Source organism: Papio anubis, chromosome 14 (assembly GCF_008728515.1).
Source record: "Papio anubis isolate 15944 chromosome 14, Panubis1.0, whole genome shotgun sequence".
Classification (NCBI taxonomy): domain Eukaryota; kingdom Metazoa; phylum Chordata; class Mammalia; order Primates; family Cercopithecidae; genus Papio; species Papio anubis.
Window position 1 is genome coordinate 101,781,978 of NC_044989.1, and position 25,732 is coordinate 101,807,709.

The 25,732-nt window shown below is 44.9% G+C and overlaps 1 protein-coding gene across 6 annotated transcripts in view; it reads left to right on the forward strand.

The window, feature by feature from the left end:
- TBC1D8 (TBC1 domain family member 8) overlaps positions 1 to 25,500 on the forward strand; it is a 132,673-nt gene extending 107,173 nt beyond the window's left edge. For 2 of the 6 annotated variants that reach the window (XM_003909037.4, XM_003909036.4), the window contains exons 10-20: positions 583 to 797; positions 1,925 to 2,042; positions 4,809 to 5,094; positions 6,152 to 6,281; positions 6,430 to 6,528; positions 7,125 to 7,193; positions 12,344 to 12,584; positions 13,123 to 13,188; positions 22,685 to 22,774; positions 23,195 to 23,292; positions 24,459 to 25,500. In XM_003909037.4, coding sequence (XP_003909086.1) covers positions 583 to 797; positions 1,925 to 2,042; positions 4,809 to 5,094; positions 6,152 to 6,281; positions 6,430 to 6,528; positions 7,125 to 7,193; positions 12,344 to 12,584; positions 13,123 to 13,188; positions 22,685 to 22,774; positions 23,195 to 23,292; positions 24,459 to 24,911 — 1,865 coding nt within the window. In that variant the 3' untranslated portion in view covers positions 24,912 to 25,500. Of the gene's footprint in view, positions 1 to 582; positions 798 to 1,924; positions 2,043 to 4,808; positions 5,095 to 6,151; positions 6,282 to 6,429; positions 6,529 to 7,124; positions 7,194 to 12,343; positions 12,585 to 13,122; positions 13,189 to 18,195; positions 18,349 to 19,002; positions 19,030 to 22,684; positions 22,776 to 23,194; positions 23,293 to 24,458 lie in introns of those variants that run through there. The other 4 variants (XM_021925121.2, XM_009184793.4, XR_002516792.2 and 1 more) reach the window with 3 other exon arrangements.
- The last annotated feature ends 232 nt before the right edge of the window (positions 25,501 to 25,732 follow it).

The following is a 25,732-nucleotide window of genomic DNA, read 5'->3' on the forward strand; positions in this document are numbered from 1 at the left end:
GTGCGTGTTTGTGCGTGTGCTCGCACACTCCTGTTACTAGGGAATACAATGTGTTAGAAGTATATTAATACAGTTATTTCTGTTATGAGCTTTCTCCCCTTCGCTCTGTAAGGTTATTCTTAGAAAAGCCATACTAGTTTTTTTAATTTCTGTTTTTTGGACTAGGCTACATGGCAGAAATGAAGTCCTTACTCTGTCGCCCAGGCTGGAGTGCAGTGGTGTGATCTCGGCTCACTGCAGCCTCTGCCTCCTGGGTCCAAGGGATTCTCTTGCCTCAGCCTCCTGAGTAGCTAGGATTATAGGCACCCGCCACCACGCCTGGTTGATTTTTGTATTTTTAGTAGAGATGAGATTTTACCATGTTGGCCAGTCTGGTCTTGAACTCCTGACTTCAAGTGATCCACCCGCCTCGGCCTCCCAAATTGCTGGGATTACAGGCGTGAGCCGCCGCGCCCAGCCAATATTTTGTCCCTCAGTAAGTAACGAGATCCCACTGGGGTCCCCTGATGGGACCAGCGTCCTCTTCATCATGACACCATCCTAGTAATCATTCCCCCTTGAAACATTGCTTTTAAAACTCAGATGCTGTGACGGACCTGGCCTCACACCCTGGTTACTACGGGAATCTGGTGGAGGAGTCCCTGGGGAAATGCTGCCTGGTAACTGAGGAGATAGAACGAGACCTGCACCGCTCCCTGCCAGAGCACCCCGCCTTCCAGAACGAAACGGGGATCGCTGCTTTGAGGAGAGTCTTGACGGCCTATGCCCACCGGAACCCCAAGATTGGATACTGCCAGGTGAAAGGGGTGTGCTCTGGGGCGCCGAGAGTCTTTAGTTGGTGTCTCACATTGACCTTCCCAGGGTTTCATTTCCATTCCCAGTCATCTGGTCCTGAGTGTTGTCATGTGAAGGCACTGTACTCGGTCCCTTTCCGGAAAGAAAGTATCAAATGAGGGCCAGAGGGACTCATCTTCTTATAATCAGCGAATCGTGAGGTCAGGAGATCGAGACCGTCCTGGCCAACATGGTGAAACCCCGTTTACTAAAAATAGAAAAATTAGCTGGGCATGGTGGCATGTGCCTGTAATCCCAGCTACTCAGGAGGCTGAGGCAGGAGAATCACTTGCACCCGGGAGTCGGAGGTTGCGGTGAGCCGAGATCGCGCCACTGTACTCCAGCCTGGCGACAGAGCGAGAGTCTGTCTCAAAAAAAAAAAAATGTACCGAGTTCCTGAAAAGAGGAGCATGCATGTGTAGTTGTTGGTGGCAGAGCAGATTCGGTCTTTGACGCCCCTCTTGAGCTCAGACATAGGAGGGCATTAATAGAATTTCTAGACCTCTACAGAAATTACAGGAATTATTTAAAATGGCAGCACTATTTGGGGAGAAAGAAGATGATCAGGGCTGATCCCCTTCCTTTAGGACACACGAGTGGAGGTGAGATGTCTGCTGAGCTTTCCCGAGCTAAGGGTGTGGTCCGCAGGCACAAAAGGAAAATCAGTCCATTAAAGCAGCAGCCAAACCCAGCACAAGCCGGGATTAGTGAAGCTCTTGACATTTAAACATTTAAGATTTCAAACTTTGTTTTCCTGTGAATAAGCAAAGTCAATGAGCGAATTAAGTTGTGTGTGTGTCTGTTTGAAAAAACAGAGAACAACTCTTAAGACTTGCACCACAGCAAGATTCCACATTGCTAGATGGGGACCGGAGCTGAGTGGTGGCTGATGGCTCAGTTGGGTGTGTCCTGTGAGGACAGGGTTGATATCATGGTCATTCCACTGCACAGTGTCAGTGTGGCTGGTGTACACTGGATCTCTCACCTATGAAATCTTTACTTTTGTGGGTTGTTCGGGCTTGGATGCTTGTAACATCTCTGTGGCATCATGTGGGCTGGTCAGTAACTGCCCTCCTTGACTCTCGAGCAGTCCATGAACATCCTGACCTCCGTGCTGCTGCTGTACGCCAAGGAGGAGGAAGCCTTCTGGCTGCTGGTTGCCGTGTGTGAGCGGATGCTGCCTGATTACTTCAACCACCGAGTGATCGGTAAACAGACCCCCTCCTCCTCCTGTGTACCTGGGGAAGAGTGACAGAGCCTGGGCAGGATGTTTCTCATCAGTCCTGTTTACAGAGTCTGTCAGTACCACTCCGCTAGTCTGTTTGCAAACACAGTTTGACTCCTGAGTTTGCAAAACTAACTCGGGAAGTTCTCTGCATAGTTCTGGCAATGTAGTGGAATAAAGACCTATAGAGTTGGGATTAAAACAAACACGTGATTTTAGATGGATAGCTGAACTTACAAGAAGGGAAGAAAGATCCAAGGCCCAAGAAACGAGTCAGAAAGTGAAAACCAGGGTGGTTTTCCACAGATGCCATGGCCTGGAAAGGGAGGGTGGGTGTGTGGGGGGATGCCTCTCGGTAGCCCAGGGAGCTTGTTCAGAGAGGAGGCCCTTGGTTCCCCTAGAGAGAGGAGGTAGGTGGGACGGAACTAGAGACCCTCAAGGCCCTTGTGGTCAGTTAAAGGGCAAACTTGGAAAAGTCCCCCACTTCCATAAGGACATCCTAAGAAAGCTCGTTGGCTGCTGTCTGGACTCTGGGTAACCTGTGGTCTTGCAAAACTCCTGTGCTAGGTACCTGACTTTCATGTGGTTGAGATTTAAATGTGTGCTGTCTCTCTGGTCCGGCAACCTCCTAGTAAACAATACAAAAACGGCTTAGGGCTGGTGATACTCTGAAGGACCCTTCCTAGTAATTCAGATGAGAGATAGAGCTGGCCTAAAATTAGGGTGGCAGCCCTGGGAACAGAACCAACTTCAGACAGAATTTAGCAACTGAGTGGATGTAGGAGCAAGGCAGGAGGAAGGCGCCTTCGAAGACTCTGCCCTCAGGACTGAAGGGTGAACCCTAGGAATAAGGAGGGGCAGGTGGGTGGTGTGGTCGGCTGGGAAGGCGGTGATGGCTCTGTGCCTTCTGGCCCAGGTGTGCCGTTCCCTGAGCCTTCGGCCGTGCACACCAGCTCCTCCGTGTGCCTGAGTGGCTAGCTGGCTTGCTTCCCTTGTTACTTTGTGTTGTGGGAAGCGGCATAAGGAACAGAGCAGCAAGGAGTAATTAAAACCTCGGCGTCATTGAGAGACATGCTGTCAAAGCCACTGTTGATGATTGTTGCTATGTGACAGCTCATATGCAACAGTGCCAACTAGACCGTCTGTGAGAGTGCACGTGCCTGTGTGGACACTGCCCCAAGACAGGAGGGGACCTTTGGAACACATGCATTACCCCAGCAAGTTCTCTTCTGTACCCTTCAGTACCATAGGCAACAGCTGGTACTGAGTTCTGTCAGCACGAATTAATTTGGCCTACTCTTGAACCTTGTATAAATGTAATCATGGAGGACGGGGTCTTCTGTGTCTGGCTTCCATCACACAGCAGAGTGTCTGTAAGAGGCAGCCACGTTGTTGGTGTGTTTGTAGAGCTTGCCCCTCTTTGTTGCTGAGTAGGATTTCACTGGTATGCTTGTCCAGTCACCTGCTGATGTGCATTTGAGTTGTTTCCGGTCTTGGAATATGATAAATAAAGTAGCAGTGAGCAGTCACATAAGTCTTTTTATGAATATATACTGTCATTTTTCTTGGGTATTTACCTAGGAGAAGAATTGAGGGGTCATAGGTTAGATATATGACTTACTAAGAAACGCAGTGTTCCAGAGTGGATGTAACATGTTCATTTGTCTCATACCAGCACTGTAGGAGAGTTCGGCTTGCTCCACATCCTTGCTAACACTTGGTATTGTCCATCTTTTTAATTTTAGGCATCTAATTGGTAAGAAGTAGTATAATTATGGTGGTTTTAATTTGCATTTCTCTGATGATTAATGATGTCTCTTTGCTTACTGACCATTTGTTTATTGACTCTTCTGAGTGTTCAAATCTTTAGCCTCTTTAAAAAAGGTTGGTTGTTACCTTCTAAGTTGCAAGAGTTCTTTCTTTTGAATATAAGACTTCTGTTGGCCGGGCGCGGTGGCTCAAGCCTGTAATCCCAGCACTTTGGGAGGCCGAGATGGGCAGATCACGAGGTCAGGAAATCGAGACCATCCTGACTAACACGGTGAAACCCCGTCTCTACTAAGAAATACAAAAAATAGCCGGGCGAGGTGGCAGCGCCTGTAGTCCCAGCTACTCGGGAGGCTGAGGCCGGAGAATGGCGTGAACCCGGGAGGCGGAGCCTGCAGTGAGCTGAGATCCGGCCACTGCACTCCAGCCTGGGCGACAGCGTGAGACTCCGTCTCAAAAAAAAAAAAAAAGACTTCTGTCAGGCATATGGATTGCAAATATTTTCTCAAAGTTTGAAGCTTGCATTTTCATTTTATTAATGGTGTCTTTTGTAGAATAGCAGTTTTAATTTTGACGAAGTCCAGTTTACAATTTTTTCTATGGTTAGTACTTTTTATGTCATAAGAAATATATTTTTCTTAAATTTTCTTCTAAAAATTTTACAGTATTAACTTTTATATGTAGGTCTATGGTCTATTTCAGATGTGTTTTTCTGTATGGTGTGAGGTAGGGGCTAGTGTTCCTTTTTTATTTCCCCCATGCCAGTGTCCAGCTGATCAAGCAGTATTTTTTTTTTAAGGCTATTTTTTACCCATTGAATTACCTTGGTCTAAATGTCAGAATCAATGAACTAAGCATGGATGCTTTTCTGGACTCAAATTCCATCTCTTTGTTCTGGTTACCTCAGAGCGATTTTAATTTCAGACTGACCTTAGAGAGTGAGTCTCACCCCAGCTAGAGCCCTGTGGCCTTCCTTTTCCAGGGGCGCAAGTGGACCAGTCTGTCTTTGAGGAGCTCATCAAGGGTCACCTCCCAGAACTGGCGGAGCACATGAACGACCTCTCAGCCCTGGCATCTGTCTCTCTCTCGTGGTTCCTGACCCTGTTCCTCAGCATCATGCCTCTAGAGAGTGCGGTGAATGTGGTAGATTGCTTCTTCTATGATGGCATCAAAGCCATCTTCCAACTGGGACTGGCTGTGCTTGAGGCCAATGCTGAGGACCTGTGCAGCAGCAAGGACGATGGCCAGGCCTTGATGATCCTCAGCAGGTGGGCCCCGCTGCGCCTCTGTGGCCAACCAGAGATGGAGGAGGCAGCAGCACGTGCCCAGTAGGGCTGTCCGTGGGGAAGTTGTTTTTTTTTTTCTATCGAGACAGTTTCACTCTGTCGCCCAGGCTGGAGTGCAGTGGCACAATCTGCTCACTACAACCTCCGCCTCCCAGCTTCAAATGATTCTCCTGCCTCAGTCTCCCGAGTAGCTGGGACTACAGGAACCCACCACCACGCTCGGCTAACTTTTATAATTGTAGTAGAGACAGGGTTTCACCATGTTGGCCAGGCTGGTCTTGAATTCCTGGCCTCAAGTGATCCACCCACCTCGGCCTCACAAAGTATTGGGATTATAGGCATGAGTCACCACCTGGCCCCTATGGAGGTTTTCTGTTCCACTCTGCCTCTTGACATTCTGTGGCCTCCCCGAGCCAGTTTGCCATGTGGCACTGTCCCAGGCATGGGGTGAAGGGGGTGACATCGTCCCTCACTCCTTTCCACAGTGAGAGAGTCCAGGAAGAGCAGGGCCGTAAATGCTTTTCTTTAAGAAGATTAAATGTCTTGCATTTACATGGACTCAACAGTGGCCTTGAACAGGGCTTGGGGGGCACCAGGCATCATGGGCGTCAGGCAGCCAGCTAGAGGTTGCAGACATTTTCTGCATAAGGCTAGTGAGCAGCAGTGAGGGAAAAGGCCCACTAGGATGAGCACCAGAGCTGGGCTTTCTAGGAGCTGAGGGCAAGTCAGATGACATTGAAAGAGGGGGTTCTTTTTCAGAGCATGATGGAAGCTTAACCTTGCATGTATGCGCAGAATGTTGGGCTTACTTCACTGGAGAGTTTCAGGCCTGGAAAGCCACCTGTGGAGCCCGATCCACAAGCCGGGCTTCATGGCTGCCTCCCGCTTCTCTAAAATGAGCAGAGCAGCTGCAGCCTTGCCCTCCTCCCAGGTGTTGGTGTTTGAAGTGCCCTGGCATGTCTGACACTGTGAAGGCAGCACGTGTTGTGTGGTACCCGAATGAGGATGGACTTGGGTGTTGACGGGGCGGTGTGTTCAGGTTTCTAGATCACATTAAGAATGAGGACAGCCCAGGGCCCCCAGTTGGCAGCCACCATGCCTTTTTCTCCGACGACCAGGAGCCCTACCCTGTGACTGACATTTCAGACCTGATCCGGGATTCCTATGAGGTAACGGGAACCCCCGTCCCATGCCCCGTTGTAGCCCCCAACCCCCTGGGAATCATGATGGGGGGGGGGGAGGTTCCTGGGCCACTTCCTGTTTCCACACTTTGGATGAGCATGGGACTGAGCCAGGTGGTCCCTTGTTCCCCTGCAGAAATTTGGAGACCAGTCTGTGGAGCAGATCGAACACCTGCGTTACAAGCACAGGATCAGGGTTCTCCAAGGCCACGAGGACACCACAAAGCAGAACGTGGTGGGTAGCAGACGCCTCACGCTGGTGCTCACGGTATTGGGGAGCCAACCTGGAAGTGTGTGTCCTTTTTGGTCACGTCATTAGAATGCCAGCTTTGAAAAATGAATTTTGTTTTTTGCATTATATTAACAATGTAGGGGTGAAGTAGTGTAGAAACAATGTGGGCTTTGGAGCCAGGTGGTGTACTCAACACTGTGAGCCTGTTTCCCCCATGTAAAATGGGGATAACAGTGCCTGCTGCGCAGTTAAATGAGGTTGGGGTCTATAGTGCCTAGCACAGGGGGCCCGCAGGGGCATTAGCTGGCGCTCAGAAGGCTCCTCCTGCTCGTGCTCTTTCTCTGCTAGCTTCCTGGCTTCCATTAGAGCTCTGTAGGTTTGTCCTTAGGCACTGATGTGTGAACTGGAAAGAAACTGAGGATGAAACACCTGGGAAAGATACCTGGAAGTGATCTTTATGTCAGAAAAGAGCCTTTGCAGGAGGGAAGCTGGTGCATGGGCCCCTTGGGTCCCTTTCAGGAGGAAGAGTCCCCTCCTGCCCCGACTCCCGGGGGTGCAGGCCTAGATGTCATGCCATTGCTGTTTATTCTTTCCTCAAGCTTCGAGTCGTTATCCCGGAAGTCTCAATTCTTCCTGAAGACCTGGAGGAGCTCTATGACTTATTCAAGGTATGCAGCTCTGGGAGGATGAGGGGTTCCAGGCCCTGAGCTGGCCCGAGCTGTGGTGTCCAGCCTGCCCAGGGGCCAGCGTGCAGCTGCCTGCAGGGCTCTGCGGAACAGAGGCTGGAGCTGCCCCCCTTGAAGCTGTCTTAGCCTGCCTACTCACTTTTACCCAGAAACCTCTCTCCCCACCCTCCGCCCTGGAACGTGGGAGGAGGGAGCCGGGGTGCTCTTTGGGCAGCCCGGCAGGCCTGGCCTCGCACTGAAGCAGCTGCACTCTGCTGGGAGGGCTTCGTTGCTGTGATCTACTCTGCTCGCTGCTGCTCTGAGCGCAGGCTCTGGGTCCTAGTCTGCAGGAGATGAAACGGTGACCCTTACTGAAATCATCACCTGATACACTTTTTAATTACTTGTGACCCCACCCCACAGTACATGTGTGCATATTTTCATATTTGTGTGGCAGGTATGCGTGCAAGTTCATATTCTATTGTTCCTTAACATTCTTCCATGTTGCTGTATAGTCTTAATCATTTTAAATAACTCTACGATCTGTCATATAGCTAATACTTAATATAGTTAATGAGAATTTTAATATTTGGATATTTACCTGGAATCATCCTGCAAAGAACATCTTCAGGCATGTTTGCTAGAGTTTTCTTGCTGAAAACAGTGAATGGAAATGAGGAAGAGAGGCAGGCACGGTGGTGGACTCTTGCTACCCTGGCAGAGAAGGGGAGGAAGTGCAGTGGCAGAAAGCAAGCCTGGCAGGGAAAGGAGTGCGGCTGCCCCAGCTTGTCCTGGTGGGGGCTCCGTGCCCCTTTCCTTCCTGAGCTCAGGTTCCTGGCACCACTGAAATGAGTCAGCACAGTTCAGGGCTTCGGAGGCCATGGAGCAGGCCTTTCCCTGCAGTCACTGACGGGATTGTTGGGCTGGTTGGTAGGTTCCTGTGCTCCTCATTCCTAATGAGCAGGATATGTGGTGAGAATTAGCGGGCCGCTTTCTCCCGTAAACAACATGTTTGCACGTTTTATTGTTTCCTTTGTTGTGTGAAGGCAAAAATATGAAGTCACCGGTTACTTGGTATCCCAACCCCCCAGCCTTATTTTGGCTTTTGTCAAGGAAGGAAAACAGGGAATATTAGGAACATAAAAGTAGGCAAACAAATTATGTGAGTTTTGGCTTGTGTTTTTTGCCGTAAAAAGACTTTTACTTATTTAGGGCTAATTGTTCTCAAGTTGAGAGAGTAGGAACCTTCACATGCCGGAATTTATGTAATTTAAAGGATGGCTTTAAATTCACAATAAAAACAAATTTCGTTAAGTACCAGCCACATCGTTCATGTTTCATAGGAAAGATTAAAGAAGGCCTTCAGAGCCAACCATGCTTGTTTCCTGTTTCTGTCCTTCCTATGAAGGACGAACAGTGTTGGTTGGTACTTGAGAAAATGTATTTTTATTGTTAGTTTAAAGCCATTCTTTAAATCACACAAATTCAGGTCTGTGATATCTCCTTTTCTCTCAAATTGAGAACAGCTTCATTACTTTATCTCCACAAGTAGGATGTGAACAGTATAAATACAGACTTGGTGCATAAGCTACTCCAGGAAGCATGGGACCTGAAACAGTGCCTTGTGTATTCCACAAACGCGTTCGTACTGCTAAGCAGTGAAATTCACCCAGTGTTGCTGGGTTATTGTGCTCTAGAGAGCATTTGGTCTCTTCAGTGTTATTTTGCTTCCTTTCATGTTCTGCATAAGACTTATTTTCAAAGTTTAATTGAAAGACACAAAGCTAAATAAAATTATACCTACTCTTACCATTGATAAAAGAAAAAGCTTCTAAGCAAGAAAGGAAAGTGGCTGGGTGCAGTGGCTCACACCTGTAATCCCAGCACTTTGGGAGGCCGAGGTGGGCGGATTACTTGAGGTCAGTAGTTCGAGACCAGCTTGGCCAACATCGTGAAAACCTGTCTGTACTAAAAATACAAAAATTAGCGGGGCGTGGTGACGCGCACCTGTAATCCCAGCTACTTGGGAAGCTGAGGCGGGAGAATTGCTTGAACGTGGGAGGTGGAGGTTGCAGTGAGCCAAGATCACAGCCCCTGCACTCCAGCCCTGGAGATAACAGTGAAACTCTGTCTCAAAATAAATAAATAAAAATTTCAAAAAAAAAAAAAAGGAAAGGACCTATCGTGTCCCTATTGCCCTCCCTGTACAGGTAATTACAGTTAACAATTTGCATATCTTTCCAGAATTTTCCCTCTTATGTCTGTCTATACACACATGCCTACAATACATACACACACACACTCACTTTTCTTTCCCACATAGAAGAGAAATTATGGTATATATAATGACCTGCAGGTTTTTTTTTTTTGTTTCAGTTGACCATATATCATGAACTTTGTTCTATATGAGAATCTATAGATCTTTTCTCATACTTTTTTAGTGATTGCAGTTTCCTTGTAGGGCCGAACTCTGATATATTTAATCATTCATCTCTCGAGTGACATTTGTGTTGCTTCCGGTTGTTGCTGCTTGACATTGAGCACCTGTGCATTTCTTGGACCCCAGTGCTGCTGATTCTGTAGAATGTGTTCCTTGAAGTGGAACTGTTGGCTCATGGGTGACGTATATATCCAACTTTAGTCAATACTGCTAAAGCATTTTTAATTTTTTCAAATGCCAGTTCCGGCTGGGCACAGTGGCTTATGTCTGTAATCCCAGCACTGTGGGAGGCCAGTGTAGGTGGATCGCTTGAGTTCCGGAGTTTGAGACCAGCCTGACCAACATGGTAAAATCCCATCTCTACTAAAAATACAAAAATTAACCAGGCGTGGTGGCACGCACCTGTAATCCCAGCTACTTGGGAGGCTGAGGCAGGAGAATTGCTTGAACCTGGGAGGCAGAGGTTGCAGTGAGCCAAGATCACGCCACTGCACTCCAGCCTGGGCAACAAGAGTGAGACTCTGTCTTAAGAAAAAAAAAAAAAAAAATTATAGTCCCACTGATGGTGTCTAAGAGGACTCATTTCCCCACACTCCACACCCACCCAGCATTTAATATCATGGATCTTTTAAAATTTTCTAGTCCAGTGGAAAATTGCATTTCATTTTAATTTAAACTTGTTTTCTCATTAATGAGGTAGAGTGCCAGTTCATGTTTATTGGCTAGTTGTGTACTCTTTGAATCACCTGTTCATATCCTTTGCCTATTTTTATAGTGGTTTGTTTTTCTGTGGGATTCTACGTAAACTAGTATTTGTCCTGGGCCTGTGCATTACAACCGTTTCTTCTGCATTTTATGGGATGTTGATGTGACAGTGTACACGACTCTACATAGAAATTCATGGTGTGCCTTGGGTTTTAAGGAACAGAAATTTATGAGACCTTTATTTCACACTTAAAAGTTCTTGTGGATATTTTCATGATTCTGTAATGACTGTTTAAATAACATGGCTGCAGTAAATATGACAGTAAAATGATAAATGGCATTTTGGTCTCTATTTGAGGATAGGAGCTTGCAGACTATGGCATCTGCCCTTGTTTTTGTCCCATCCTGTGGACAGAGGACATTGAAATCATCAAGAACCCTGCAGTTATTGGGAACTACTTCAGACTTTTGTGAATTGGGATGCCCAAAGAGACAATGTAGTCATTTAGTATGGGTGGAAATGATGCATTCTGAAGAGGATCACCTGGTCCTCAGTGACAGGGCTGGTTTTGTTAGTTTTCAGTCTGTTCCCAAGACTTCAACTCACCTTAAAAAAAAAAAAAAAACTTTAGGCCGGGTGCGGTGGCTCAAGCCTGTAATCCCAGCACTTTGGGAGGCCGAGACGGGCAGATCATGAGGTCAGGAGATCGAGACCATCCTGGCTAACATAGTGAAACCCCGTCTCTTTTAATACAAAAAAACTAGCTGGGCAAGGTGGCGGGCGCCTGTAGTCCCAGCTACTCGGGAGGCTGAGGCAGGAGAACGGCATCAACCCGGGAGGCGGAGCTTGCAGTGAGCTGAGATCCGGCCACTGCACTCCAGCCTGGGCAACAGAGCGAGACTCCGTCTCAGGGAAAAAAAAAAAAAAACTTTATTTAAAAAATTGTTAATGTATTCATGTGGTTCAGAATTCAGAAAGTATTAAAAATATGCAATAAAAAGTCTCATTTCCACCTTTGGGGTCCTTTCCACAGGTAGGCAGGGTTATTAGTTCCTTCTGTATCCTACAGATCTGGCTACTCCTTTTTGATTTTCAAATAATATGGTTTTGGGCCAGTTGCAGTGGTTCATGCCTGTAATCCCAGCACTTTGGGAGGCCAAGGCGAGTGGATCACCTGAGGCCAGGAGTTCGAGACCAGCCCGGCTAACACGATGAAACCCCGTCTCTACTAAAAATACAAAAAATTAGCTGGGTGTGGTGGCAGGCCCCTGTAATCCCAGCTACTCGGGAGGCTGAATCGTTTGAACCTGGGAGGCAGAGGTTGCAGTGAGCTGAGATTGCGCCACTGCACTCCAGCCTGGGTGACCAAGCGAGACTCCATCTCAAGAAAAAAAAAGCGCTCTGGTTGCCCAGACTGGAGTGCAGTGGCGCGATCTTGGTTCACTGCAACCTCTGCCTCCCAGGTTCAAGCGATTCTGCTGTCTCAGCCTCCCGAGTAGCTGGGATTACAGGTGCACACTGCTACACTCAGCTAATTTTTTGTATTTTTTAGTAGAGACAGGGTTTCACCATGTTGCCCAGGCTGGTCACGAACTCCTGAGCTCAGGCAATCCACCTGCCTTGGCCTCCCAAAGTGCTGGGATTACAGGCGTGAGCCACTGCACCCGGCCAAAAAAGTACGATTTTAAGTGAAAATATCAGAATAAAAACTGTGTGTCTTCTATAAAGAAAACTATGTTAGCTGAACTGTACATTTTAAAATAGTTAAATTGGTACATTTTACGTTATGTATATTTTACCACAATGAGAAAAAAAAAACCAGAACAAAGAAAAATAAAGAAACCAACATCAAAATTACATGTTCATGTGGGCAAGGATGTCAGGGTAACAAGGGAACACTTTTACATACCCAGTTAGAGTGATGAGATTGTAGTAATTTATTATTTGTGTTACAATGTGGCTTGTTCAAAAAGTGGTAAGAGCTCCCTTTCCCCGTCTTGTCTGAAGAGAGAACACATGATGAGCTGTTACTGGGAGCAGCCCAGGCCCACGGCCTCACGCCACGACCCCAGCCGGCCCTATGCCGAGCAGTACCGCATAGACGCCCGGCAGTTTGCACACCTGTTTCAGCTAGTCTCGCCCTGGACCTGTGGGGCCCACACGGAGATCCTTGCTGAAAGGACGTTCAGGCTCTTGGATGACAACATGGACCAGCTCATCGAGTTCAAGGCGTTTGTGAGCTGCCTCGGTATGCCTCTGTGGGATTTCACAGTGAGGTGCTTTGGGGTGTGGGTCTGTGAACAGAAGACAAAGTGGATCTTCGGAGCAGGCAGATGCACACGGTGTAACACTTTTGTGACTGGCCTGACATGAACTTAGGATTTTGAAATACCACTCTTCAGGCTCCTCTCAGGATCTACTTTCTGAAGGGGGATGAGAGAGGGGCCCACGCTTTCTACATACGGGGCTGTTTACCTTGCTTTCCTTGGCACCCACGATGTGGTGGTGGCTTGTTGGGAGCCATGTTCCTAACTTTTGTCCATAACATTAAAATGTTTTGGAAGGTATGAGGCCAGACAACATTCCCAAAGTTCCTTAGAGCTCACACAGTCAGCAGCCCTACCTTTAACACTTTCATTGCTACCATGGTGTGTGTCTGGGGCAGGGGAGTTGGGGGTGGCAGGTGTTGACTTTCCCGACTGTTCTCTCCACAGTGAGTTTGTGTCCTGACAAATGGACTTTCAGCATTGGCATCAACTCACTCGCTCTCTTTAAAATTTTTGCAGATACTATGTATAATGGAGAAATGAATGAGAAAATTAAACTATTATACAGGCTTCATATCCCTCCAGGTAAGAAAGTCCAAGTAGCAAAATCAGACTGTGCTCTGCTTAAACACAGTACCAGCTTTGTGCATGACTCTGAAGCTCTTCCGTTGTTGAAGTTTACTGAAGCTCGAGGCAACACGTGTTTCTCGCTTGGGGTTTCAGGCCGCAGGTTTGAAGTTCTGCGCTGCACAGCTCTAGCAGGAGCTCCCAAACTTGAGTGTGCACCAGAATCCCCTGGAAGGCCTGTTTCAACCAAGTTCCTGGCCCCGCGCTGGGTCTGAGGACGGCTTCAGAACCGCTGGCCTGTGGAATGTGTGTGGGAGCCAGACTGTTTATTTTAGGCTACTGAGTCTGAAGAACATTTCATGTTTCTAGTGCATCAGACCATGTTTCCTACAAATTACAGCACTAGTAACCAGGAAAAGGAAGCCATTTCGGTATCTATGAGATCAGACTTGACGTTGACAGGAACAAGACCAAAGAAACCTAAAAGGTGTTCCTTGGATCTTAAAAACTAGTACAGATGAATCAGAAATCCCAGAGGGCTCTGCCCCCGCAGTGCTGTGGTTGTGGTTGTGGTTGTGGTTGTGGTGTTGGATGGTGCCTGGGGAGGCTGGTGGGTGCTGAGGGGATTTCTAGGGCCATGATATCCTGGTGGCTTTTTCAGCTATTAATGCACATACACATTCCCCTTTATCCACTGTACATATGTCCCAAGCACCCCCGCAACTCCCCGTGGATGCCGGAAACTGTGGATAGTACCAAATCCTATATACACTAGATTTTTTCAATCTGATCACCGAGATGACTAATGAGTAACAGGCAGGTAGTGTAGACCTTGTGGAGATAGTGGTCAAAGGGAGGATTCACGTCTGACCTGGGATGGAGTGGAACAGCGCAAGATTTCAAAATGTTACTCAGAGCAGCGTGCAGTTTAACACTTTGGATGAGGGGGGACTACGGTACAAACATTGAAGATGCACCTGGACATAACTTGTGGGCTTTCTGGGTCTACTTCCTGGATGCAGCCCTTACTGAACTGGCATGTGATACCTTAGGCATGTACACTGTCCCCAGTGAGCATTCTGTGCTGGCCACACAGTCCCTCCTTGACCTCCCCATTGACAATGTGCACTATTATGATTTGAGTGCAAATTGTTTATTTTATTATTTATTTATTTTTTGTTTCCCTTTCTCTGTCAGCTGATCATAAATGCAAATTGTTTAGCATCACTGATGTTTTCTGCCCTTCATGCCAATATACATTGAGTTTTAATTTATCCTTATTTTTCAAACAAATGTTTTTCTAGTAACATAGAAGGCATGTGTAATTGTTGATCTTCATCATATCATCATCATCGTTATCTTTCTGTAATTGTCATTATCTGTATCTGGCATTCTTAAATAGAATATGATTGTTTTTATTTTACTCTATTATTTTATCTTGGTTTGGAAATAAACATTATTTTGGAATAATTTTAGATTTACAGAGAAGTTGCATAGATTAGTACAGATAGCATTTCACCCTGATACATTTTAAAATTTATAATTGGCTTTTGAATTATCTAAGATTGATTTTTGATTCTTCATCTAACTTTCTTTTTTCTTTTTTCTTTTTGAGACGGAGTCTCACTCTGTCGCCCAGGCTGGAGTGCAGTGGTGTGATCTCAGCTCACTGCAAGCTCCACCTCCCGGGTTCATGCCATTCTCCTGCCTCAGCCTCCCGAGTAGCTGGGACTAAAAGGCGCCCACCGCTACGCTCGGCTAATTTTTTGTATTTTTTAGTAGAGACGGGGTTTCACTGTGTTAGCCAGGATGGTCTCGATCTCCTGACCTCGTGAGCCACCCGCCTCGGCCTCCCAAAGTGCTGGGATTACAGGTGTGAGCCACCACACCCAGCCTCTTCATCTAACTTTCTAATGAATTACTACTTGTTTCCAAGTAAGTTTATTTCTAAAAGACATTTTAATTACATTGATTTATTAAAAGCATTTGTACCTTCATGGTTTCAGAAAATCAATTGTTCAAACTTTTTTGAACATACCTGATTGTGATATTCATACTGTGTGACTCCGAATTTAAATCAAGTTCAATGGAAATTAAGACATGATGTATTTTTTAGTGTATGTTTCGTATCTGAATTTTTGATGCAGTTAAAAAAGCCTTAAGAAAACGACAAAAAAGCCTTAAGAGTGCAGACAGCCTAAAATCTCTATTTTAAAACATCATTTTCCTGAGGCCATGCAGACTCATATCTAAGTTCTTATCATTTAAATAGACTTAATTCTAACAAATACTTACTTTCATAATGAAAAACTTTTTAAAGGTGGGACAGACATACTAGTTACGAAATGAAAGTTTACAATCACAGATCAGGAAGTATAATGAGATTACATCAAATGTGAATTTGTGTGCCTAAAGAATTCTCTTCACCTAAGTCTTACTATTTGCCTGTCGAAGAGGCAAGGGTAGAAAACGTCAGTACCTTGCTGGAACACCCGCCCGTGTAGAGCAGGCCCGGCCCTCTGCCAGGGTAACATAGGAGACGGGTGTCTCCTGTGAGCTTGGTTGTGAAGGCGTCTGCTGCAGCTCAGGAAGCAATGAAGAGCCGAGGCCCAAGGCCTCATCCATTTCCAGGAGGGCTCACTTTATGGGCTGTTGGTGATTGTAACACTATTTAGCACAGGAACTAGGAAGGAAATATTACAGATGTGATTTGGTACCATGTCAGGTAATACACAGATAAAGAGTATTCCAGAAGATGATGAAATCCAACAGTTTTCACTGCAGATCGATAAGCCTATGGATATTGGTCATTTTGCTAAATTATACTAACTGGACTTTCAGAGGAGAACTTCCTGGGAGAACTTTATTTTCCTTGGAAAGAAACATGATAACAAACTTCTGAGAAAGTTAACATTGAAAATGGACACACAAAAATGAGACAATTTGGAGGTTCTTTTGTAAGTTTGTATACTGAGCAGGCCTATGAGTTCCTTCTGCGAACTCTGAGATTCAGGGAATATGCTCTTTTATTCACAGATAGGCTGAAAGGTTTGCCTGCCAGCATGAATCCACATTAAAGGATGTCCTTAAAATGTTGACTAATAAAATTGGAGCTGCTCCAGTCTTTGTGTTCAGCTTTCTGTGAAGGAATAGAGGTTTCCTTCTGAGGTCTTTTTTTTTTTTTTTTGAGACGGAGTCTCGCTCTGTCGCCCAGGCTGGAGTGCAGTGGCCGGATCTCAGCTCACTGCAAGCTCCGCCTCCCGGGTTCACGCCATTCTCCTGCCTCAGCCTCCCGAGTAGCTGGGACTACAGGTGCCCGCCACCTCGCCCGGCTAGTTTTTTGTTTTTTGTTTTTTGGTTTTTTTTTGAGACGGAGTCTCGCTCTGCCGCCCAGGCTGGAGTGCAGTGGCGTGATCTCGGCTCACTGCAAGCTCCACCTCCCGGGCTCACGCCATTCTCCTGCCTCAGCCTCCCGAGCAGCTGGGACTACAGGCGCCCGCCACCGCGCCCGGCTAATTTTTTTTTTTTTTTGTATTTTTAGTAGAGATGGGGTTTCACCGTGGTCTCGATCTCCTGACCTTGTGATCCGCCCGCCTCGGCCTCCCAAAGTGCTGGGATTACAGGCGTGAGCCACCGCGCCCGGCCGTTTTTTGTATTTTTTTAGTAGAGACGGGGTTTCACCGTGTTAGCCAGGATGGTCTCGATCTCCCGACCTCGTGATCCGCCCATCTCGGCCTCCCAAAGTGCTGGGATTACAGGCTTGAGCCACCGCGCCCGGCCCCTTCTGAGGTCTTATACATAACCCAGTATATCTGCTGTCTAAAGGATGAGTTTTGTCAAGAAGTTGAGTTAAAAGGAGAAATCTTTTGAATAATTCCAATTTGCAGTTGGTTAAGGGTAATTATTGACTTTAAAAAAAAGCATTTAAAACGTTGAAAACCTGAATGAACTTAATTGATAACTGAAAGAGCACATGACGTTATATTAACACATACTGACAAAACAGGAATTCAAAGCAAAAACTGAACTTCGAGAAAAAGGAGGTCACAAATGCTTCATTAGTGATGTTGAGTCAGGGTTATAATTTGAGTTCTCAAACATAATTATAGATTAGTACAGCAATATTGGTGTATGAATGAGGGAAAGCTTTGTTCTGAAATACTTTATATGAAAAAGTATTGATTGGATTCCAAATCTAGTCCCATTAGCCAAAAAAATTGTCAACATTACATTTGTCAGTGAAAAAGGGGTTGATACATAGAATGAACATGTGCTTGAGGTAGAATTGTGAGCACTGGAGCCGTTCAGATCCTCTATAATGACTTTTTACCAAGTAGAAAAAAAATGCCATTTGCTTTCCGCTGCTTGTTCAGTTTCTCACTGATGGTGACAGTCTGTTTTGAAGAGATCATCGTTTTGAAGACCTAATTGGGGATTGCATGTAGCTGCTTCACTATTAGTATTAGGATGAAAACTAATATTAAAGAGTCCTGAGCGTGCCAAGATTTTGGTAACATCCTTTTTGTCACTTGACCCTGTCTCGCCTGTGATAAGGTGATGTACCATGGATATCTGTTAGAATGGATCTGCTTTCCAAACCTATGTAGTACAATTGGAAATATACAAGATCTTTGCACAGCATGGTCTGCTTTGCCAAGGGTATCTACAGAGTAAATGGTAGGTACTGATAAATATATACCATTGTGTGCCACATAGGGACGTTCTAGGCAAGGATAGACAGCATATATGACGGTGGTCCCACAGGATTACAACGAGACTGAAAAATTCTTAGCTGTTAGCAAAACACCATAGCAAAACACATTACTCATGTTCTTGTGATGATGCTGGTGTAAACACCTCTATTGCCATTGTATAAAAGTCTAGCATATAAAATTACATACAACACCTAAACTGGGTAATGATAATGAATGTTACTGGTTTATGTAATTACTATACTATTTATCATTATTTTAGCATGTATTCCTTCTACTTATTTAAAAAAAAAAAAAGTAAACTGTAAAACAGCCTCACGCAGGTCCTATTCCAGAAGGCACTGTTATCACAGGAGAGGACAGCTCTGTGTGTGTTACCACCCATGAAGACCTTCAGCTGGGACAAGACGTGGATGTGGAAGACACTGATATTGACGATCCTGACCCTGTGTGGGCCTAGGCTCATGTGCGTGTTTGTCTTGGTTTTTATTTATTTATTTATTTATTTATTTATTTATTTATTTTTTGAGAGGGAGTCTCGCTCTGTCGCCCAGGCTGGAGTGCAGTGGCCGGATCTCACCTCACTGCAAACTCCGCCTCCCGGGTTGACGCCATTCTCCTGCCTCAGCCTCCCGAGTAGCTGGGACTAAAAGGCGCCCACCACCTTGCCCGGCTAGTTTTTTGTATTTTTTAGTAGAGACGGGGTTTCACCGTGTTAGCCAGGATGGTCTCGATCTCCTGACCTCGTGATCCGCCCGTCTCGGCCTCCCAAAGTGCTGGGATTACAAGCTTGAGCCACCGCGCCCGGCCTGTCTTGGTTTTTAACAAAAAAGTTAAAAAGATTTTTTTTGATAAAAAGTTTATAGAATAAGAATATAAAGAATATAAAGAAAATATTTTTCACAGCTGTGTTTTAAGGCAAGTATTATTACAAAAGAGTCAAAAAGTTTATAAAGTAAAAAGTTACAGTAAGCTAAAGTTAATTGATTATTGAAGATCAAGAAGAATATTTTAAAAATGAACTCAGTGCAGTGTAAGCATTTATAAAGTCTGTGGCAGATGTGCAGTAACGTCCCAGGCCTTCATATTCACTCACTACTCACTGATGTGTCCAGAACAGGTTCCAGCCCTGCAGCCTCCATTCATAGTAAGTGGCCTATACAGGTATACCATTTTTTTCCTTTTATACCATATTTTTATAACACCTTTTCTACATTTAGATATGTTTAGCTACACAGCTACCATTGTGTTCCAGCTGCCTACAGTGTTCAGTACAGTAACATGCTGTACAGGTTTGTAGCCTAGGAACAATAGACTTTATAGGCTAGGTGTGTAGAAGGCTACACCATGTAGGTTTGTGTAAGTCCAGTTTATGATGTTTGCACAATGACAAAATCACCTAAATGATGCATTTCTCAGAACGTATTCCTCTCATTAAGTGACACATGACTATAAAATAATAGATTTCACAGAATATTTGCTGTGGAGAAAAACCTTACAAGCATTATGCAATGGGAGGTGTTTAAAATTAACATCAATAGGACCAAAGATAGAGAGCATGTAACTACTGGTTGCCTAAGAGAGAAGTTTGACACTCAAGTTATACCCACTCTCTTGATTCTTCACTTTTTGGTCAGGCGTCTCTTATGACTATGCTAAGAAACAATACTGAAGATAACTCTGTAAGCTCTTGCTTTTAAGAATGTGCCAATATGTCAAGGTATCTGCTGGAACCCAAGAAACTGAGGGATGGTTACAGTGTTCTAAGGACCAAAATAATAATGGGAATGGCCCAAACGGCATAGGGGAAGAAGGCTCACCAGGTGAAATGGAAGCATTTTGGCTAAATGGTGAATCTAGCCAGGCTTAAGAGCCTCCCTCAGAGAAGTCATTCTAAAGACTTAGCTGGAAGAGATAATGATTTCAAAAATGGATGATGTGTTGAGGAAATTTGCAAAGGTCAGCGTCTCACAGGGCACAAAAAATGGTAGTTTACATTCCAGTTTAACAGGCAGTCCTGATATCAGCTACATCAGAAATTATCCCAGACATGTTTGATTCAATGATGGGCAGCTTGGGCTAGATGAAAGATCTGTTCTGGCTTTGGACTGGGATCCTGAGTTAAAATGCCATAGAAGATTTTGAAAAATATGGAAACATAGAATATAACCTTCCTTAAAAAAAAAAACAAAAACAAAAACAAAAAACTTGCGAAATTAAGACTGCCTTAGATCCTTTTCAACAAAAGAAAACTAAGTGATAAAGATTCCTGGTATCCAAGTCATCAAGAAGCCACTAAGAAATTGGATGTATGATCCCTGCCTCCAGTAGCTGTTGCATCTCAAGTGATTTTTCTTACAGTAGATCATTGAGAGACAAGTTAGATACCTTAGTTGATTTTCCTATCAATGACTTGGCTGTATTGGAATTTCTAATTAATCCAAATGCAAGGCCTCGCTGCTATAATTTGATGGCTGTTTTCAACCACTATGGAGGGATGAGAGGAAGGCCCTATACTGCTTTTGCAAAATAGGCATGGTGGAGATGGGATTATTTTGATGATTACTGTAATGTCTCAGCTGCATCTGAAGGCTAGACTGTGTTCAAAGCCGTATGTGAACTCTTCTACTAGAGAGAAGACCCTTGTGGTGGAACTGGCTTGTCGCCTCCACAGGCATCCCATTTAGAAAGTGAGGAAGATGGCAGTGGCAATGACAATGATACAGAAAATGAAAACATACAGTGTGTAATGAAGGTCCCTAAGTCCATAAAGGAGAGATCTTCCTGCTGGTGGTATCTGTTGGAGCAATGAAGTTACCTACTACCTTCAAACAGATGTCTGAGATGGGGGTTTCAGGGGACCAAATGTAAACCCTTTATCTGATTTTAACTTGTGTAGTACTTGAAGTGAGACACAATGAACACTTTAATAGAAATTGCCTCTCAATCCATTTATACTCTTGAATTACAGGTTACATATATATAGGAATGTAAAAATAAGGTCATGTTTAAACAGTCCAAATCTCCCATGTGAAAAGACTGAAAGGATCGTTAAAGATTGCATGTATTCTTAGTATTTACTGTTTCCCATAACGCATAGTATCCTATCCTTCTGATCATCAAAAGATCATGGAATGAGTATTTTCATTGAGTTCCACGTCCAGGTGATGTTCTCTGCATATGCCGTGACGGCAGAGGTTGGGAGGCTCCGCTCTGGGAGTTTTTTGGCCCCTCAGCTCCTTGTCACTGTCAATACTTTACTTGCCTCCTTTCTGGACACTTGCCCAGCCCCTGGATTAACTGCTGCCTTTCTATGGCTCCCATCACATTTTTTTGGTGACTTGTATACACATTTCTACTTTGTGGTACGCCAAGCTCTTTGGCATCCCAGCACTGGTCCCTGGGAAATCCATTTCCATCCTGACTGCCCCAGGTACCATTCAGGGTTTTCAGTTTTCCTCCTGTTGCGTTTGAGTGGATTCTTACACGTGCCACTGCACAGAATTCGTTTTGGGCAAAGTTGGGAAAAGTAAGGGTAGCTTTCTAAAGCTTTGCTGCCATCTTGTGGAAGCTTGTTGAATCACAGCTGAATTTTGCCTTTAATTTATTTTCAGTTAAATGGTTTACGAATAAGTTCCAAACCTTTTAAAATATGGGGAACCTTCCCTGTCATCCCCCGATAATTGTTATTTTGTAGCAGCTTTATTGAAGTGTATTCATGCACCATGCAAGTCACCCATTTAAAGTGTACAATGGGTTTTTTTGGTATATTCAGAGTTGTGCAACGATCACCACAATTTTAGACCATTTCATCACCCTAAAAATAAATCCATTTTCCCCAGCCCTAGGCAGCTTTCTGTAGATTTGCCTGTCCTGGACATTTCATATAAATGGAATTGCTGTATCATGTTCAACTTCTGTCACCTAGCATGATGTTTTCAAGACACATCCATGCTGTAGCATGTGTCAGTGCTTCATTCCTTTTAATGGCCAAATATTCCATTGTATGGGTATACCACGATTTGTTTGTTCATCAATTCATTCAACATTTGGGTTTTTTTTTTTTGGCTACTATGAACAATACTACTATGAACAATCTGTGTACAAGTTTGCATGTGAACACTTTCAGTTCTCTTGGGTGTATATGTAGAAGTGAGATTTCTGAGTCAAATGCTAACTTTAACTTTTTAAAAAACTGCCAGACTGTTCTAAAGTGGCTGAGCCAGTTTACGTTCCCATCGTCAATATATGAGGGTTCCAGGAGTTTTATTTTTAACATCCTTAAAAACACTCCTAATACTAAGACGCAGATTTGAATTCACTGAAGCTTTTCTTCAACTTTTAAAAGAAACTGTGTAAGTACAGCAGTATGTGTTCATTATAGAGAAATACTATCCTGAGAAGTTTAAAATCATTACCAATTATTCCACCATCCAGAGATTTAGTATTTCTAGAGTACTTTATATGTGCATGGATATATTTTAGTTTTACAAAATGGGATTTCACTATATACATTTTTTCCAAATTGGTATTACCAGTGCCCTATGAATGTGTATGTTGTTAATTACAACAGTCTTCACATACCTCTGGGAAAAGGCACACTTGGTATGGGGGACATTTTATTTTCTCTGGGTATCCAGAACAGTGCTTGGTGTGAGTTTGGGTTCATGGACCCTGCAAAAACTAGAGTCCACAGGCTGGGAGCTGCTGGCTTAGTGTTTAGTTGCCTAAAAAGCTACCTTACTGTCAGTTTTGGTAAGGCACAAAATTTGTTTAATTTAACCTCTTTATCTTTTTTTAAGCACTCACTGAAAATGACCGAGACAGCCAGTCGCCATTGAAGAATCCTCTGTTGTCAACGTCAAGACCCCTGGTTTTCGGGAAACCCAATGGCACGTACCTCTTTTCATTGTTGCTTTCCTCTGGGCATACCACTGCAGTGGCAGGAGGCACCGAGGTTGCCCTCACCCCTCTTCTTGTAGCAGCCCTTTTCCCTTCATCCAATGAATTATCACCAAACTCAGTGCCTTTAGAGGCCAGAAGCGCTCTGAGTGGGGGTGTTGCTGGGTGGCTGCCCCTTGCCCCCACCACCAAGTTCCTTCCTCCTGTTTGCTGTTTCATGTGTCCTCTTAGAGCAGAAGTCTCCCAATTACCACCAACTGACTCTCCAGGGGAATCTCTTGCTTTCCAGTTTTGTACGGAATTCGCTTAGTGGAATTCCTCACCCCCTTGCTTCCCTCTCCTACAGTTTCCTTTTTGCTTTCACTGAACTTATTTAAATTAAACTACATGTTGTTTTCCTTTGTTTCAAGGTGATGCAGTTGATTATCAGAAACAGCTGAAGCAAATGATTAAGGATTTAGCCAAAGAAAAAGATAAAACTGAGAAAGAATTGCCCAAAATGAGCCAGGTATGGACTTTCTTCAGTGCAGAGAATTAACTTTCTTTTAATTTTTTTTGAGACAGAGTCTCGCTCTGTCGCCCAGGCTGGACTGCAGTGGCCTGATCTCCGCTCACTGCAAGCTCCGCCTCCCGGGTTCATGCCATTCTCCTGCCTCAGCCTCCCGAGTGGCTGGGACTACAGGTACCTGCCACCTCACCCAGCTAGTTTTTTTGTATTTTTTAGTAGAGACGGGGTTTAGTCATATTAGCCAGGACGGTCTCGATCTCCTAACCTCGTGATCCACCCGCCTCGGCCTCCCAAAGTGCTGGGGTTACAGGCGTGAGTCACCGCGCGCGGCCATACCCAACCATTTTTCTATTCTTGGAATGATTGTGTAGCTAGATTCCACCTGAAGCACCTGTCCTCACATTACATATTCTCCATTTCAGCAGCAGTGTCTCAGATTACACTGAGAAACCAGGCATTACTGTTCCATTTCATTTTACATTTAGATACTGCATGGCCTTCCCACCATAGGACACGCCCTAACTTTATAGCTTTCAGCTGTTCCCAGTATTTTCCTATTATAAACTCTAGCTTAAAGATCCCTACAGATAAATCTGTACATTACTGTGGTTTTTTTTTTTTTGAGATGAAATTTCGCTCTTGTTGCCCAGGCTGGAGTGCAATGGTGCAATCTTGGCTCACCACAACCTCGGCCTCCTGGGTTTAAGCGATTCTCCTGGCTCAGCCTCCCAAGTAGCTGGGATTACAGGCATGTGCCACCACACCCAGCTAATTTTGTATTTTTAGTAGAGATGGGGTTTCTCTATGTTGGTTGGGCTGGTCTCAGACTCCCAATCTCAGGTGATCCGCCCTCCTCAGCCTCCCACAGTGCTGGGATTACAGGCGTGAGCCACCGTGCCTGGCCTGCTGTGGTTTCTTGAATTGTTTTGTTAAAGGGTGTGCACATCCTCTAGGAAGGTCTACCCATTTCCAAGTGTGTGCTGAAAGTCCCAGGAATCATCACCTTGTTTTCAGAGTGGAAGGGCAGAGACTACCTTTTCTTATATTGTGTGTCTTCAAAAGTACTGTCGTTTTCTCAAAGGTCACAGGTATCATGTTAAAAAAAAAAAAAAAAGGGACACTTCCACCCTGGTTCTGCTGCTACATAAGACTTATTTCAATTTCAGAGAGAATTTATCCAGTTCTGTAAAACTCTGTACAGTATGTTCCATGAAGATCCAGAAGAAAACGATTTGTACCAAGCCATCGCGACAGTCACCACGCTGCTGCTGCAGATCGGAGAGGTGGGGCAGCGAAGCAGCAGCTCTGGAAGCTGCTCCCAGGAGTGTGGGGAGGAGCTGCGGGCCTCAGCTCCTTCTCCTGAGGACTCGGTTTTTGCAGACACTGGGAAGACACCCCAGGACTCCCAGGCATTTCCAGAGGAGGCACAAGCGGACTGGACTGTCTCCCTTGAACATATTTTAGCTTCACTTCTGACTGAACAATCATTAGTAAACTTTTTTGAAAAGCCACTGGACATGAAATCCAAACTTGAAAATGCCAAGATCAATCAGTACAATCTCAAAACTTCTGAAATGAGCCACCAATCACAGTCTGAACTTAAGCTGAGTAACTTGTAGCAAGATAGCAGCTGCTATGCACACTGGAGTCTGCCATACCAAAGCACGGACCAGACTGTTTCTTGGGGTCAGCCCTAAACCGAGATTTCAGTCTACTTTACAAATGGGGCATCTGGATAAACAACCTGACAAACTGGCCAGGGGAACCGACACAACCCTCAAGCATTTCTATGTATTCTCTGAGAATTGTCAGCGCCCTAGGGTATCCATTGGTTCACTTGGTGCCAACTTGCAATTTTTACCAGATTGGCTGAAATGGGCACTTCTGCTGTGATGGTAGTGTGATTTTGCTCAGATGAACACGATGTATCATACTAACCAAGAAGCTAAGAGAGCCCCATACTTTCATTTTTCACTTGGAATGACAATGGGAGAGGTCAGGAATCAAGTTCACGTTCAAGATCTAAGGGAGTCCACTATCTGTGCAATTGTATTTGGCTTTTTTTTGCACTGTTTCAATGCTGGTAATTGAAACCATTTTAATATATTTGGTTGTATTCACTTTACATGTCCTTCCAAAAATGTTGTGTACAAACCATGCTTTCAATGTTGGCCTCCAAGTTTTTTAATAAGAAACTTTTTGTATTTACTTGGTCCTTTTCTTTTACCTTGTAGTTAAGTGTCTTAAGCTGTAGACTGTGGCAGTGAATGGGTAAGCAGGAGACGTTGCTGCTGCCCATCCATGGTTTCTGGGTGGTGCCAACACTAGGTACACTTCTCAGCCCCACCTTGGGTGTGCCCTACATCACCAGTGGGGCTTCAGAGACCTCTTTATGGCAGCATTTAACATACAGCTTGCAAATGCTGGTGAAACATAATCC